Source organism: Alexandromys fortis, unplaced genomic scaffold (assembly GCF_014885135.2).
Source record: "Alexandromys fortis isolate MF-2015 unplaced genomic scaffold, M_Fortis_MF-2015_v1.1 scaffold_1, whole genome shotgun sequence".
Classification (NCBI taxonomy): domain Eukaryota; kingdom Metazoa; phylum Chordata; class Mammalia; order Rodentia; family Cricetidae; genus Alexandromys; species Alexandromys fortis.
Window position 1 is genome coordinate 40936129 of NW_026067927.1, and position 16067 is coordinate 40952195.

General features: G+C 45.3%; 1 protein-coding gene and 1 long non-coding RNA gene across 6 annotated transcripts in view; both read left to right on the plus strand.

Moving 5' to 3' along the window:
* The window catches only part of Ercc6l2 (ERCC excision repair 6 like 2), a 75206-nt gene extending 65885 nt beyond the window's left edge, over positions 1-9321 (plus strand). For 2 of the 5 annotated variants that reach the window (XM_050143888.1, XM_050143889.1), the window contains exons 18-21: positions 1681-1850; positions 5416-6398; positions 7415-7456; positions 7817-9321. In XM_050143888.1, coding sequence (XP_049999845.1) covers positions 1681-1850; positions 5416-6367 — 1122 coding nt within the window. In that variant the 3' untranslated portion in view covers positions 6368-6398; positions 7415-7456; positions 7817-9321. Of the gene's footprint in view, positions 1-1680; positions 1851-5415; positions 7111-7414; positions 7457-7816 lie in introns of those variants that run through there. The other 3 variants (XM_050143887.1, XM_050143886.1, XM_050143890.1) reach the window with 3 other exon arrangements.
* Positions 9322-9327: 6 nt separating this feature from the next.
* Positions 9328-15801, plus strand: LOC126502694 (uncharacterized). The gene is made up of 2 exons (XR_007592016.1): positions 9328-9638; positions 15605-15801. It is a non-coding gene; the product is annotated as an uncharacterized lncRNA (long non-coding RNA).
* Positions 15802-16067: the final 266 nt, after the last annotated feature.

Below are 16067 nucleotides of genomic sequence, written 5' to 3' on the forward strand. Positions count from 1 at the left end.
TATGTGCGCATGTGTTAGTGCAGTAGTGGTGAGAGTGACTTCAGACGTTGGTTTTCTCTATTCACCTGTATTTTCTGGGAATTGAACTGAGGTTTTCAGGCTTTGCAGCAAGCCTCTCCCCACCAAGTCATCTAGCCAGCCCCCAAACAGATCTCCATGCTTGCGCAGTAAGCATTTTGCCAGTGGAACTATCTTCCTAGCCTGTTTGTTTGTTGTTTTGTTGTTGTTGTTTTATTTCAGAGAGTTAAATCATGTCCATCTCCCAGCTCCACATCTCCTGTGGACCATGTTCTAGAATACTAACCTGTGGCCTGCTGGGCACTCATTGCTATGTTGTTTCTTTGCTTTTGGAAGCTAGAAAGTTTGGTTTCCTTACTTTTGAACTTAAGTATGTTTTTGTTGTTGTAAATTTGTTTCTATTTTTATTTTTGGAATGGAGTAGAACTTTATACCTGGCCACACTTGCCATTGAGATTAGAAGCATATAATATCTTTTCCTAACATTAAACAACAGCCCTTAAAATTATTATAAAGTAACTTTGGTTTTATTTATAACGTACAAGCTGTAGACAATGTGGAGAAGTAATTTTGTTTGTTTGTTTGTATTTGAGACAGGCTCTTTCTGTGTGGCCCTGGCTTTCCTAGAACTCCCTCTGTAGACCAGGCTGGCCTCAAACTCACAGAGATCTGCCTGCCTCTGCCTCCCGAGTGCTGGGATTAAAGGTGTGTGCCACCACTACCTGATTGATGATATTTTTAAAATACTTAATATTCTTCAGCCTAACAGAGGATTTATGAAATTGGTTTCCCTTTTTGCTACATAATGGTTCCTTTTTCTAGTTAATGTGCTTATATAAAATTAAACAAAAATTGCTTCATAACTTTTACAAAAAAAAAAATAAATGAGGTAGACTTTTTTGGTTTTATTTTTAAATGTTTTTTTTGTTTACTAGGGGGGCACATGTCTGTGCTACAACATGCATATGTAGGTTAGGGGACAACTGATCTCCAGGTGTTGGTTCTTTCCTGCCTCCTTGTGGGATCTGGTTATCAGGCCTGCATACAAGTGATCTCTAGTCCCGTTTTATTTTTTGAGATTAGGTCTCTTTAGCTCAGGCTGGCCTGGTAGACCCTGTGTTCTTCAGAATGACTTGAATGCCTGCCTGATCTACCTACCTCTGCCTCCAAATTGCTGAGATTAGAGGTGTGGACAACCACACCTTGCCTAGATAGACCAATTCTGAACCTTCATTCATTTAGTCATTGGTTATTATCCTTAGATAGTGGCTGTCAGCCTGTGTGTCAGACCATCCACATCCTTGACAGCAGACAGTACCTCGTTTCCCATGCTCTGTCCTTTTAAAGGTCTAGACTATATCCTCCAGCAGTTGCTCCAGTTGAGTAAGGTGATCTGCTTTACTGTAAAGAGTATCTAGGGCCGGGCGATGGTGGCGCATGCCTTTAATCCCAGCACTCGGGAGGCAGAGGCAGGTGGATCTCTGTGAGTTCGAGACCAGCCTGGTCTACAGAGCTAGTTCCAGGACAGGCTCCAAAGCCACAGAGAAACCCTGTCTCGAAAAAAGAAAAAAAAAAAAGAGTATCTGGGACAAGTGTGGTGTTCTTTGTCTTGTTGATCCAAAACTATTTTTTCAGGCTTAGTTTTTATTTCCTTTTTTACAGACATACAAAAATAAGGTGAACACACACTCAGAGAAAGATGAGAACCCAAGTGATGGAACCATTTCCTCTCCTCTGTGTGTATCCCACCCTGTGAGCCAGAAAAAGAAAAATGTCTACCGTACTAACCAGACCACCTTCATCATTGGAGAAACACCAAAAGGAATCCGCAGGTATGTTATCTGTGGTAACTCTAGACTCAGGCCAGTTCTCAGAAGAAGTATAGCTTCATCATAAAGTATAGAATGTAAAAACATACCTCACATCCAAATTTCAGAAAATCAGAACTTTTCTATGTTTAAAAAAAAATGCTTTTGAGATAGGTTCTCACTAAGTAGCTCAGACTGGCCTGGAATTTGCTATGTATGGTTCAGACTGGTGTGATGGAATCTCATGCCTTAACTTGCTAAGTTCTGGGATTACAGAGATGTAGTGGGGACTGACATGGAAATGAGGCCGTCTCCAGGGTCGGTGAAGCTCCACACGCAAGTGTTAATGTTACCAAGAATGGCATCAAGAGTTGGTGAGGTGGCCCCCTAAGCCTGGTCCACGGGGCCTCTGGACAGAGGAAATGATACTGGCTTTCGCTCACAGTTGGTCTCTGAGCTCCCAGGAAAGGAGCAGCAAGCCCCACAGTAACCCATATAGCTGGCATGAGGCCACACCTCGCCCTGCCAGGCAGGCTTGCTGCAGTGATTCCTGCACAGTGTGCCTTTTCATTGTGGTCAGTTACTCTTCTAGAAGGCGGCTGTATTTCCCTAGTCGTTAAAGAAACGTGGGTCCCTGTAGTAGTGTGTTCAGAGGAGGGAAGGACAGCGGTGGTTTCCTCTTGTCCCTTCGTTGCTCACAGCCCACAGAGGAAATGTCTCCTGCTAGGTGAAAGGTAAGGAGTAATACTCAAAAGCCATGGCCTGTCTGGGCACCCCACCCTTCTTGCTGCCATCATAGTCAGTCAGAGTCAAGACAGTGTCTTGTAGCAGCCACGTGATGGCCTTTCAACACCTCCAGCCCTCAGAGAGCAAAGGCAGTGACATGGTGATAGCAGATGTGGTCCAGCTCCTTCCCAAGAGTAGACCTGCTTTGGAGCGTTGGCCGTCGTAACTTCCAGGTGACTCCTCGATGGTTTTTTCCTTTTCCTAAGCTTCTCTACTACTTTTTTTCTCACAAAAGTGGTTAGCTTGTGTTCCTAATTGCACCTTGCATTTTCATTGAATTCTTAGAGAAAATTCTGTTGAAGTCCCAGAATTAGGAAAATGAGTTGGAAGGCAAAAATAATCCTTCTGTGCAGCCATGAGCATAATTCACTCAAGGTTCCATGGGCTAAATAATGTTGAAGCAGCACTCCTCCCAGGGATGACCACCCAGAGTCCTAGGTGAGGGCGTGAGTCCTTTCAGGTTGCTTTGGCATCTGCTGGACAGAGGTGTCACCTAGTCTTGGATAAATAGAAGACATCACTTAAAACCCTCTTGGTCACTGAATCCTTATAAATATAAGTAAAAACATTTACTAGGTCCTGGAAATGGATTTGTATAGGTGAACACAAATAAGGTAGTCACACACTAGCTCAGAATTGAGAATAATAAAGGGTTCTTTATTTAGAGGGAAACTCACAGATTGCAGTTCTAAGCATAAACAGGGAAAAGGAGCTGAATCTAACAGGAGAGAGAGAGAGAGAGAGAGAGAGAGAGAGAGAGAGAGAGAGAGAGAGAGAGAGAGGAGAGAGAGAAAGTGTGCATGTTTTTTTAGTACCCAAGGCCATGCCCAACCTGGCCCAGCATCTCAAAGGCCATTGGCTGAAGGCATTTCCCAGCACCTCCTCTTTTTGTCTAAATAAGAGAATTCCAAACCCAATACAAAACTATATACAATAAGAACAGATATCAAGTATAAAAATTAAAATTACAATCAGCATAAACAATATTAAGCAAGAAACATATGCTAAATGATAATTATTTTATTTTAAGGAGTCTAAGTCCTGTATTATAAATAACTTGGCTAAGTCATGAGAGAAAAGTAACTACAATTATCTACTAGTCTTTAACCCCATCAAAGACCTGTTGTGTAAAGTGAAATACAACTCTAAAACTGTGGAGCCTTTAGCATGTGCTGCAGAATTGGCTTTGGTTTTTATCTGAAGAAAAATTTACAGATACTCAGGTTTCCCAATTTATGCCCCAAATGCAGCATCAGCAAAGCCATACGCTGTACCTTATTTTTTCAGTGGGGAGGGAGATAAGGCAGGCTGGCTCCAAACTTACCATATAGCTGAGGTTGATCAAGAACTCAACCCTCCTGCCTCCACATCCAGAGTGTGGAAAGCAGTAGTCTATGGCTCAAGGAACCTAAATAATTTTTCTGCCTCCACTTTACCAGGGTTCCAGAAAGCACATTTGTGTGTGTACATAGAGAAGTGTTAGTATCTTACTCTAGTATCTTACTCTAGGAAGGCACTTTGTGTCTTCAAATAACATCTTACTTTATTTATTTGGTTGGGGGGGTTGTTTGTTTGTTTTTGAGACAGTCACCCTATGTAGCCCATACTGCCTCAAACTTTCCATCCTCTTGTCTCTTGAGTACTAGGCATGTAGGTGTACACACCACCATGCTCAGTAAAAATGGGCTCTGGCTTCTAAGATGAGCTGTCTGCACAGGTTGAATCAATTGGGGGTGGGGATGGGAGCTACTGTAGGAGGAGAGGGATGATTGTTAGTTCCTGGATGCCCCAGCTAGCTTAGCCCCGAAATAACCACACAGAAACCGTATTAATTAAATCACTGCTTGGCCCATTAGCTCTACCTTCTTATTGGCTAACTCTTACATCTTGATTTAACTCATTTCCACTAATCTGTGTGTCGCCACATGGTTGTGGCTTACCCGCAAGGTTCTGCAGCTGACTCTGGTGGCAGATCCATGGCATCTCTAACTCCGCCCATCTTTCTCCCAGCATTCAGTTCCATCTTCCCCGCCTACCTAAGTTGTGCCCTATCAAGGAGCCAAGGCAGTTTTCTTTATTCATTAACCAAGAAAAGTAACCCAGACAGAAGGACCTCCCACACCAGACTACATTTATAGGGCTTTCTTTAAAGCTCAACCTAAAGCCCTGTGAAATTCTATACTGTGAAAGAAGGGGGAAAGGGAATTCTTTTTTTCAGAATTTTCCATTTATCAAAGCCATTCTTTAACAATATTATTCTGAGACTTGAATGCAGTATAGATTCTCAAATACAGAGTATTTAATGATGATTCTCATGTCAGTCATAAATTGACTAACTGGAGGAGTAGCCTGCTGGGTTCTCATAATTCCCAGGAAATACATAATAGTATATAAATCAGAGTCACTGAAAAAGCTGATGATTTGATAAGGTAAAAGATCATTTCTGGTAGCATTAGGGAAGAGGCACATTCTCCTAGGATGGAATTAAGCTGATATTCCAAAGGGCAAGGTGCATTGTTCTGTCTTTATGTTTCCTGTCACTGCTAACAAGCACACTGAAAGTCCTTAACTCCGCGGCAGTGTGTGAGCGCAGGCACACGCGCCACAGAGCATGTGGAGACCAGAGGACAGCGGTCTGGAGTTGGCTCTCTCGTTCCACCCTTGCATGTGTTCTGACTGAATGCAGGTCCTCCTCACTTGTACCTGCTGGGCCATCTCAACAGCTTTCTGATTAGCTCTTTCAAAATAAATTGTAAATATAATACAAAATAGTAACTCCTGGCTCTGTCTATCCAATCTTTAGAAAGCAGTTTGAAGAAATGGCCTCTTACTACAAGTCATCTGTGCAGGAGTTTGCTAGACGGGTAACCAGTGCCACGTCTGAGGAGCGACTGAGTCTGCTCAGGGACTTCTACAGCCTTCGGCACCCAGAGGTAAAGGGGTCCTTCGTGAGTTCTGCCCCAGAGTCGACCAGATCTGTCCACAAGGAGGAAGAGAGGGTCAAGAATAAATCCAAAGGAAAAGAATCTCTTTTAAAAGAACGACGCTCAAATGATAACACTTGGTCACGCAATGATCCCACCAACAAAATGTCTCAGGCTTACAACCCAAAACTGTGTAAAGGAAAGTCAACCAGATTTCAAAATCATGGTTCCCGTGGAGAAGAGATATTTTCTAGTGATACAAAAATTAAGAAATCGTCTGTCAGCTTTACTCAAGAGAGCGACAGTGAGAGAAATGACCACACACCCGGGAACAGCATGACACTCTTCTGTCCAAACAGCAAGCCTGGAGCCTCAGAGGCAGAGCGAGAGAATTCCCCAGGGGCGTGCAGTTCCAGAGACAGATCACTTCTCAAGCTGGGGAACAGCAGGGTAGAAAACCCAGCGTCAGCGTCAGAAAAGGCTCCTGTGGAAGGCTTACTTGGGGACACCTCTATTCTTAATGACCTCTTTAAAGGCTGCGGGGAGGGTCCCACACAGCTGCCAGAGAACGTTCTTTCAGGATCTGTGACAAAAGCAAAGCAGAGACCCAAAGATTTCTGGGACATCTTGAATGAGCAGAATGATGACAGTCTTAGCAAACTCACCGACTTGGCAGTGATAGAGACTCTGTGTACCAAGGGTCCCCGCTCCACAGCCTCCAATAGGAACCATGAACGGGAAGCTCCCCTTTGGAAAGCAAATGAGAAGTTTTTGTGGAAGACGTCTAACTCGGAGGATGACGAAAGCGTAGCCAGTACGGAGAGAGAGTAGAACATGGGTGTGCCGTTAAGTTAGTGGATCGGTGAGCTGTGTGAGCGTTTGTGGTACTGTAGTGGAGTCCTGAACAGTTGTTTACAACAGCCTAAAATGTTATCCCGGGTTTTCTTTCCCTAACATATATATATATATATATATGTTTAATCATTAATCCCCCAATCTATACAGTGCTGGGGTTCAAGTCCAGGACTTCATGTACACCAAGCACTCAGGGCAACTCCAGCCGCATCTCTTGCCCCTGATTTGATCTTTGGAACAAATGTGCCTATATCATATTATCGTGTTATTAAATGAAACCTTGGGCGCTCTCCTCCTGTGTGGTTCTGTGACCTCACCTGAGTGATTTGCCCCGTGTTTGCCCACTCCTCATATGAAAGATACCAGGATTGAGCCAGGTTAACATAGCCTTCTACTTTAGGAAGTTATTTTCCTTCCTTGGAATCATGTGCTAGTACTATGGAATTATTTTAGATAAGAGTTGTAATTAGGGATGGATATATGGTATTATGTTAAAGTGGTATAACTGCTTGGAGTCGTGTATACATTTGTGAGCTGTGACGCTGAAGTAATGGGATTGTTACCATTGCCCAGAGCACCAGCGCCTTACCCTCTCACATTTTGTGATCTAGTAAATGTAAACAGAGCTTTGTATTTTAACTTTGTATTTAAGTGGAAGGAAGTGAACAGACGTTTGATTTTAATTGAAACCCCTTTCAATGAACTTAACATATGTGGTATGCACACTCTGAAATGTTCTCATTGTTGGATTTGTTTACTTGGTGGCATTTTCTCAGCTGCTGTGGTCTGTGATTGGTGCTTGGCTGTGTAGGTGACACCTGTACGTGAAGGCAGGGAGGTCCTGTCTGCGGAGCATCAGGTGACTGGCACACTGAGAGTGTGGGGCTGGTGCCTGCCCACATTCAGCCAAGTCTGCAGGACTGATGCAAGGAGCTATCCAGTCAGAAAAATAGCGGGCTCTCCAGATTCCCCCTGCGCTGGAGCATTTTAAACTTACTACTTTCTTTTTTCCTTTGCCATAAGAACCTCTTGAACCTGTTGCAGTGCTGGAACACAGTGCTTGAGGTAACTTGAATCTGTGATCCAGGGCCATGATCATTCATACTTGGCTGGGGGTGGGTGAGTTGAGTTGTGTTTGCATGGGCAGAAACCAGCCTCCGGTAAGGGATGTACACCCACTAACAGAAACAAGAAACAGGCTCCCAAAGGCTTCTCCAGCCCCCAGTGCCCCTCCTCAGCTACCCCCCAGGGAGCAAGGAGGGGAGCAGGCTTTGGATTAGTCAAACTAAGAGTTGTTGACAGTTTAACTTCGTGGGTACTTGGAGACGCACCCAGGGATCACCCAGGTATAGAGACCTGCCACTCAGAAGGTGGCTGACCTTCCCAGGCTGGGCATGGCACAACTCTGGGGCTTTTCCTTTTCAGCCTGCAGCAGGATGGACCACAGCCAACTGAGCTTGGCCCCACACTTCAGGAAAACTGCAGACCCTGTGGACCACAAATGAGCACTTCTGTGGGTGGCAACTCCCACAAAGCCTGAGCACACGTGCGCGCGCGCATCACACACACACACACACACACACACACACACACACACACACATACACACTGCCTGAAAAGAGAAGAAAGGCTAATCTGGAGGCAGCAACGGAAAACTCTGGAGCTCAAGCCATTGGGAAGCTTGTTATCTACCACCAACCGCAAGCTGGGCAGGCATCCTGCATCCCTCACAGCGTGAAGCCGTGGATGGTCCAGCTTTGGGAGTGCAGGGAGCTTGAAGAGCCTGCGCCTCAAAGCAGGGGGCTGCACGTCTGTAATCCTGTGGGGTCCCCCATAATATTCTGGCAGGAGGGTGGGGATGGTCGCCTAGTGCGTGTGGCCAGTCGAGGGTCCAAGCGGAGGTCCATTAGGAGCAGGTGGGGACCCCGGGCGGGGCGCAGCTTGGCGCAGTGGACCTCAGGTGGAGAGGTCCCGCCCCCTGGAGGCCAGAGGCGGCGATTTCTGCTGTCTAAATCACTCTACTGATTTTAGAGTGAAGCCGCTGGCCGGAGGCACCGCCCTCCCTGCAAACACCTAGACAGAGCTGCCGAGCAAGGAAGGAAATGGGAAGCTGGCAGGATGAATCTGGCTGATTCCAGGCTCAGTGTTAGCGAGCCCACTGGGGACTCGGCCAGGCACGCCCCGCAAACACACGGCAGGCCCGCTGGGGAGGAAGTCAGACTTAGCACCTTGGCGTACTCCACCTAGCTTCCCCGGCCAGCTGCCCCGGGAAGCGACCCCCCACGTCCAGAAGCACTCCCCAGCCTGTGCACGCCCGCACTGGCTGGGCCTCCAGTCCTAGGCCACACACCCCCTAGGACGAGTCCTGCTGCTGCCTTCCCTGCCCCCCCACCTTCATGCTTCCCTCAAAGCCAGCGCCTTCTGCCAAACCTCCATTCCCAACCTGTTATCACGTCCTGGAGAGAATGTCTCTGAAATATTTCCTGAATCCCACTGCCAAGAACCTCCAGTTTCCGTCCCTCCACCTCCCATCTGGATGCCTGCAGACTTCTCCCTGGGTTCCCAGGCTCCAGCCTCCTCCCTCTCTAATCCATTTTCCACACCGCATCCCCAAAGCCTGTTGAAACACAGGGACTTTGGCTGCAGTAAACCTCTCGTTTCCTCTGTTAGAGCAGGTTAAAGGATTGGGCTGGGGAATAAGTACATCAATTCACGTCTATTGAGCATTTACTGTGTCGTTTGTTTAACATTTCAAGTGATTCTCATGTTTAATCTGCCCGGCAGCTTTCCTGAGCAGGTGTTATCTGTTTTATTGAGGAAGAAACTGAGGCACGGAAGCCACACAGCCCTGAATCGACAACAGCTTGATTGGCAGTGTCCATGAGATCCAGGAATGACGGAGAGACTCTTCTTCTTTCCCTCCTTCCAAGGCAAGCTCTTCAGAACCCTCCATACCCTGCCTTAGATCCCGACTGCCAGGCTCTGACCATGTCCTTGTTTGTGCAAGAGTCCTGGTTTCCATTGTCCTGGGAGGAGGGGGATTCCTCTCTTAAAATTATGGCTGGGAAATCTGGAGTCAACAACAGGCCCTTTCTAGCCTTTCCTCCCACCCCAATCCTCCCCCCCCCCCAAAACATATTACTGGGTCTCTGGCCCTGTTTTTCTGCCTAAGAGTTAACAAGGAAGGACTGCACCAGCCTGACCCCCACCATCTCCTGTGGCTTGAAGCAGAGACTCTGGAATGGCAGTGAGCAGGAGACCTTGATTTGCTAGCTGATCCTGTTTCTGCTTCTGCGCACCGGCCTATTACCTATAATGCTTTGTGCTTGGGCTAGCGTATGTGACTTTAAACAGCTTTCTGAAATTTTAATTCCTTTTCCTGTATAGATCCATAATAGGACAAAGACTTAGTTTTCTTTACATTATCCTGCCATTCCTTACCATTCTGGTAGTTTTTTTTTTAATTTATTTTGAGAGGATCTCATGTATCCCAGGTCGGCCTCAAACTCATGATATAAGTGAGAATGACCTTGAATTCTTGGTCCTCCTGACGTTAGAGGTTATAGGACTCTGTCACTAAGTCCAGCTAATCAGTAGGGCTCTCTTGAGAATGACTGTAAACCTGCTTTCCTGTCCAGCTATGTTTTCAGTGCTTTCTGTGTTAAACCTCCATTTCAAAGGGAGCACTGAGCCTCACCCTACCTTGGCACTGCTACCCCTGTCTAGTTGCCCAGCAACCAGTCCTCACATGGGGACTAGAAAGACACTGGTGACATCTAACTGTACCTCAAGGCTGCATTGGATGTGGAGCCAGCACTAGACACAAACACTGAAACCTTGCCAGTAGGCCATGAGCCTCATGGTAAAATATAAAATAATGGAGATGGGTTAATTCTAGAGGTAAGAGCTAGCTAGCAATACGCTTAAGTAATTGACCAAGCAGTGATTTAATTACTATAGTTTCTGTGTGATTATTTCGGGAGTCTGGGCGGCCAGGAAAACAAACAAGCAGCTTCTTACAAGGAGAGAGGACTTAGCTTTGAGAGCTGCCCCAGCTTTGCCCGGTGTAACACCAGACCAGCTCCTGTTACCTGCTACTTCTCCAGCTGTGTCCGCCTGCATGCTGCCCTGTCCCACCATGGTCATAATGGGCTGAACCTCTGAACTGCAAGCGAGCCACCCCAGTTAAATGGTTTCCTTTACAAGAGCTGCCGTGGTCATGGTGTCTCTTCACAGCGATAGAAACCCTAACTAAGACAACTGGAGAAGACAGGCCTCTACAGAGGGACCACTTGAGGACATAGCACAGCAAAGGATTCAGATACAGTGCTCTGTAGTAACAGCCTCCAAGGCCCAGAAGCAGCCACTCGGAGCAATTGGAAGTGACCACAGACTCTCCCTGGTCACAGAGAACAGTTGCCCAGGTAGCTTGTGTTCAGAAAACAAACTAGATTATCAGAAGTCACCTGTAGTGTGGGGTTGCTCCAGGGGAAGTGGCAGCTACAGTGTGGAGCAAGTTCCTTCCTGCCACCTGCTCAGCCAACAACTCAGACCCAGTTGGCAGAGCCCCTACCCAGGAACAAGTCTGGGTTGAGTGCCAACTGCACGGTGGAGAGTATGAGGTGAAGCCTTGTTCACGGCATAGAAGACCACAGAGGGAGAATAGGCTGTGGGAGGCCAGCCTGTGGGCCTGCTGTTCTGGATGTCCTCTGCACAGAAGGACACCTGATGCACGATTAATAAAAACTCAGGGTCAGAAATTGGGGTTCAGTCTGAAGATCTGAAAAGCAAAAGAGCCAGCCACTGGCTCTTACCTCGACCTCAGTCTGAAATGGCGATCCTGCCTCCAGGAATCTCAGAATGAGACATTTGTTGAGATCTGTTTCCTCCCATTTTATAATCCTCTTTTGGGCTGGGATTAAAGGCATGCACCGCCCAGTTTCTATGGCAACTAGCATGGCTTCTAGGATTAAAGGTGCATGTCATTATGGCTATTGAGATTAAAGGTGTGTGTTGTTATAACCTGGTCTGTAAGGCTGGCCAGTGGGACTGTTTTACTCTCATTTCATCAGGCAGTCTTTGTTAAAATACAATTGAAATGCCACTACATTTCCCCTTTTTGTTTAAAATAAAGAAGAAGGCTATAACTAATATAAGAAAACTATATACAAAAAGTACAATGCGCATATACAATATATACAGGCAATAAATATATGTACAATGCCTCGTCTATTTGCATTTGATAAATTCAGAGAAAAGATTTCACATCTAGCCTATCTATTTGGGTTCAAAGTCTTATCCCTAATTGACTTTCTATCATAATTTGCTTTCTGTGTCTGGAAAACTAGAACTATAGCTATCAAATCCTCAACTCCCTCAGAGACCCAAGAAGGAAATAACAGGAACTGAGTAAGCAAGAGGTGCAGGCAAGTGACTTCCAAAAACCATGAGTAATCACAGAAACAGCTGGCTGCCTGGAAAGTCACCCAAACCAACTTCCTGGGCAGCATTGGGGCATCCGTCTTCAGCCTTCAGGCCTAGCATATCTGACAGACTTTTCTGTGAAGCAGGGTATTTTTTGTCTTGCTTGTCCAATTAGGACAGCATAATGTCAGCAGTCAAGGCAGGGGCATTGTTAAGTGATTACATTGTTAAGTGAGCTGTATAGGTATGAAAACTTAAAAAAGATTAGAAATATATGTACAATATGTTTTAACAAAATTAATCTCAAATTTGTATCAATATACAAAATTTAGATACAATATGCAAAAGTAAAACCAGTGTAAAACATTTAAAACTAATAGTTGGTTTTTAAAAAGTAGATTCAATAATCTACCTTTCTATCTTATCACATTTATATCCCCTCTTTTTCTTTCTTTTTTTCCTTTCCTTTCTCTCTTTTTTTTTTTCTTTGTGTATTTTTTGTTTTTTTGAGACAGGGTTTCTCAATCCTGGAACTCGCTCTGTAGACCAGGCTGACCTTAAGCTCACAGAGATCCACCTGCTTCTGCCTCCAAGTGCTGGGATTAAAGGTGCATGCCACCACCACCTAGCCCTTTTTTTTTTTTTCAAAACAAGAACCTTGAATCTAATTTCCTTTGTTTAGCTTTTTTTCTGACTATCCATAACAACTTGTTACCAATGCACTAAACAAAAACAAACATTCAAAATCCATTTTTGGAGAATGTGAGCATAGTTTTTCTAGGCTACTTCCTACTGATTAGAGGTGCTGATAATCTTATGGGGACCCAAAAAAAATTAGGATTTTGGTTAAGTCCTTACTGGAGTATTCTGTGAGGCTGTATCATCTCAACCAGCAGTCTTGAAGCTGTTCTGGATGTAGAACTCAGAGGAAACTGCAAAAAATGTACTCTAAAGTGTTGGATCATTAGGGGCATCTGTTCCCATTGGAACAGATTTTTTCAGGGGGTATTCCTTGATCAAATCTTCTTTTTCTTAACCAAGATGAATCCACAGACTCTCATTTCCCATGGAAACAAAAGCATATCCTCTTCTCCAAAGTAACATATCTTTTGACTTAAATTTTGAAGTCAAGGCATTTTCAGAATATGTAGGTTGGATTAATCCAGCAGCATTTATAATCAAATGTCTTTCAGCAGCTGTTGCTTCTGCCTCAGCAGTGAAACAATTCAGAGACAACATAATAACATACAGTGTCCAGATTCTCTGTGTATTTTCCATCTTTACATGGAAGCTAAGCTGAAGCAGATGGGAGCTGGGAGCGTTAGTTTTTCTCCCTAACCCAAGTAGCTAGGTTTGGGTTCCGAATCCTAGAGCTCAAATTCCAACCCAACTCTGACCATTAGCTCTTACCCCAACCTCAGTCTGAAATGGCAATCCTGCCTGCAGGAATCTCAGAATGAGACTGTGTGTTGAGAGCTGTCTCCTCACGTTTTATAATCTTCTCTAGGGCTGAGATTAAAGGCGTGCACCATCATCATTAAAGGCAAACACTGCCCAGTTTCTACGGCAACTAGTGTGGCTACTGGGATTAAAGGTGCCTGTCTTTATGGCTACTGTGATTAAAGTTGTGTGTCATTGTGGCTACTGGGATTAAAGGTGTGTGTTACCATAATCTGGTCTGTAAGACTGACCATGGGACTCTTTTACTCTCAGATCTTCGGGCAGTCTTTATTTATTAAAATACAAATTGAAATGCCACTACAGACACCTGCCACCACCAGCAGGTGGGGAGCTACCGCTCAGCCTCGACTAACTCCTTGACATCCTGCAGGTGTGCTTTCATTTGCTGTTAGCACAGACAGCATACGCCATACACCACATGTATACACACTATATTCCTTTTACCATACCTGCCATACACACCACACACCAGGTGCATGCACCTCACACCATGTACACATATCATACACCAGGTACACATCATACCATCATACACCAGGTGCATACACCATATATCAGCTACACACATCATACACCAGGTACAAACACTAGGTGATCACATCACACACCAGGGACACACACCACACACTAAGTACATAACTATACACTAGGTCCACACATACCATATGCCTTTAATCACACTAAATACAACCAGAGCGTTCTCTCTCTCTCTCTCTCTCTCTCTCTCTCTCTCTCTCTCTCTCTCTCACACACACACACACACACACACACACACACACCCTACACCAGTACAGGGAGCCTAGGAAGCCTTGAGCAAATGTGCAAAGAGCAGATGAAGCCCTGAGTAAATGTGTATTGTTGACAGGATACAACACGTCAAGGACCCAATGGGAATGGCAAAGCCTTCCCCATACAGGTCAGGCTTGGAATAGGCAAAGCCTTCTTCCGGTGTGGATGTGGATATTGACAGAGTGTGAAAAACTCAACAACTGAAGCTTTCCCCACTGAAATGACCACATCCTGAGACTCCTGGCTACAGAGACCTCCTACCAAAGCTGGCTAATTCTTCCCCCTGTGCTCTACATAATAAACACACTGAGGTTTGGGTTATTGTGGTAGTTGGTGCAGCTCCATCAGAGTGCACAAACCCACCAGGCCCCAGCTTTTCTGTACCTGTGTCTGTTCTTTTCCCATTCCCATCACCTGTGGTAGTTGTGGATGTCACCTTGACTGCTTCTGGAATTGACTGACGCTCAAATGGCTGGACACACTTGTGAGGGATCTTTTTCTTAATTAAATCATTTTAAGTAGGAAGACCCACTTTTTTAATTCTTTTTTTTAATTGTTTTTATTGAGCTATATATTTTTCTCTGCTTCCCTCCCTTCCACTCCCCTCCCATTTTACCCTCTCCCGTGGTCTTCATGCTCCCAATTTACTCAGGAGATCTTGTCTTTTTCTATTTCCCATGTATATTAGATCCGTGTATGTCTCTCTTAGGATCCTCTTTATTGTCTAGGTTCTCTAAGATTGTAAACTGTAGGCTGCTTTTCTTTACTATGTCTAAAAGTCACTTATGAGTGAGTACATATGATATTTGTCTTTCTGGATCTGGGTTACCTCACTTAATATGTTTTCTAGCTCCATCCATTTACCCTCAAATTTCAAGATGTCATTTTTTCTGCTGTGTAGTACTCCATTGTGTAAATGTACCACATTTTCCTTATCCATTCTTCAGTCAAGAGGCATTTAGGTTGCTTCCAGGTTCTGTCTGTCTGTCTGTCTGTCTATCATCTATCTATTGATCATCTATCTACCTACCTATTTATTTTGCTATGTGATGTAGCCCAGGTTGGCCTTACACTCACTGTGTAGCTGAGGATGGTCTTGAAGCTCTGATCTGCCTCCACCTCCTGCATGCTGAGATTACAGGCAGGCACCACCATGCATGATTCATGTGGTGTTACAGAGGGAGCCCACAGCTTCATGGTAAGCATGGTGGGTAAGCATTCTAGCAACTGAGCTACATCCCCAGACCAAGGCACAGTTCTGAATACCTGAGACAGACCAGCAATCATCCAAACAATGCCCCTGAGGTCGCAGAGTCATGGAAAAAGCCCATTCACAAGCAAAGAGACAGACTAGATATGGCATGTCCAGATAGAATTGCATGCTCTGAGTGCACAAGGCTGAGGTTGGCTGATTGCTGCTCACACACCAAGGCACCCAGAGCTCTATATGCTGAGTGCCTGGCAGCTTCCAGAGGAAGCAAAATGTTTTATCTGCTGTTGATGCTCAGCCAGGATAAATGCTGTCTCTTTCCCAATAAGGGCTCGAATCCAGGAGAAAATAACTTCCCAGCATCAACATCAGCCTACTCCAATCAAGTGGCTTTCCAAATGCTATAAAGCTGAGGCTCCCAAGCTCAAGGATCCAAGAGATAGGCAGGCCTTGTGCCAGCCCCGAGGCCTGGGTCCAGCTTGCTTGTGTGTTCACAATTTGTTTGTAAATAAAGAGTCGCTGTGAAGATCTCCCGACCCTTTTGTTTCCATCATCCCTGGAGACCCACTGCCTGCCTCCACTCCACAGTGTCACCAGCCAGGCCTGATGAAGGAGCCATTCTGTGGGTTCACATCAGGAGAGGAAGGTGGACCACCCTGAGTCCATGTTATCAGCATGCAAGTCTCTCTTCTCTCCTCTCCTCCCTCTCCCTCCCTCCCCCCCTCTCTCCTCTCTCTCTCTTTCTCTCTCTCTCTCTCTCTCTCTCTCTCTCTCTCTCTCTCTCTCTCTCTC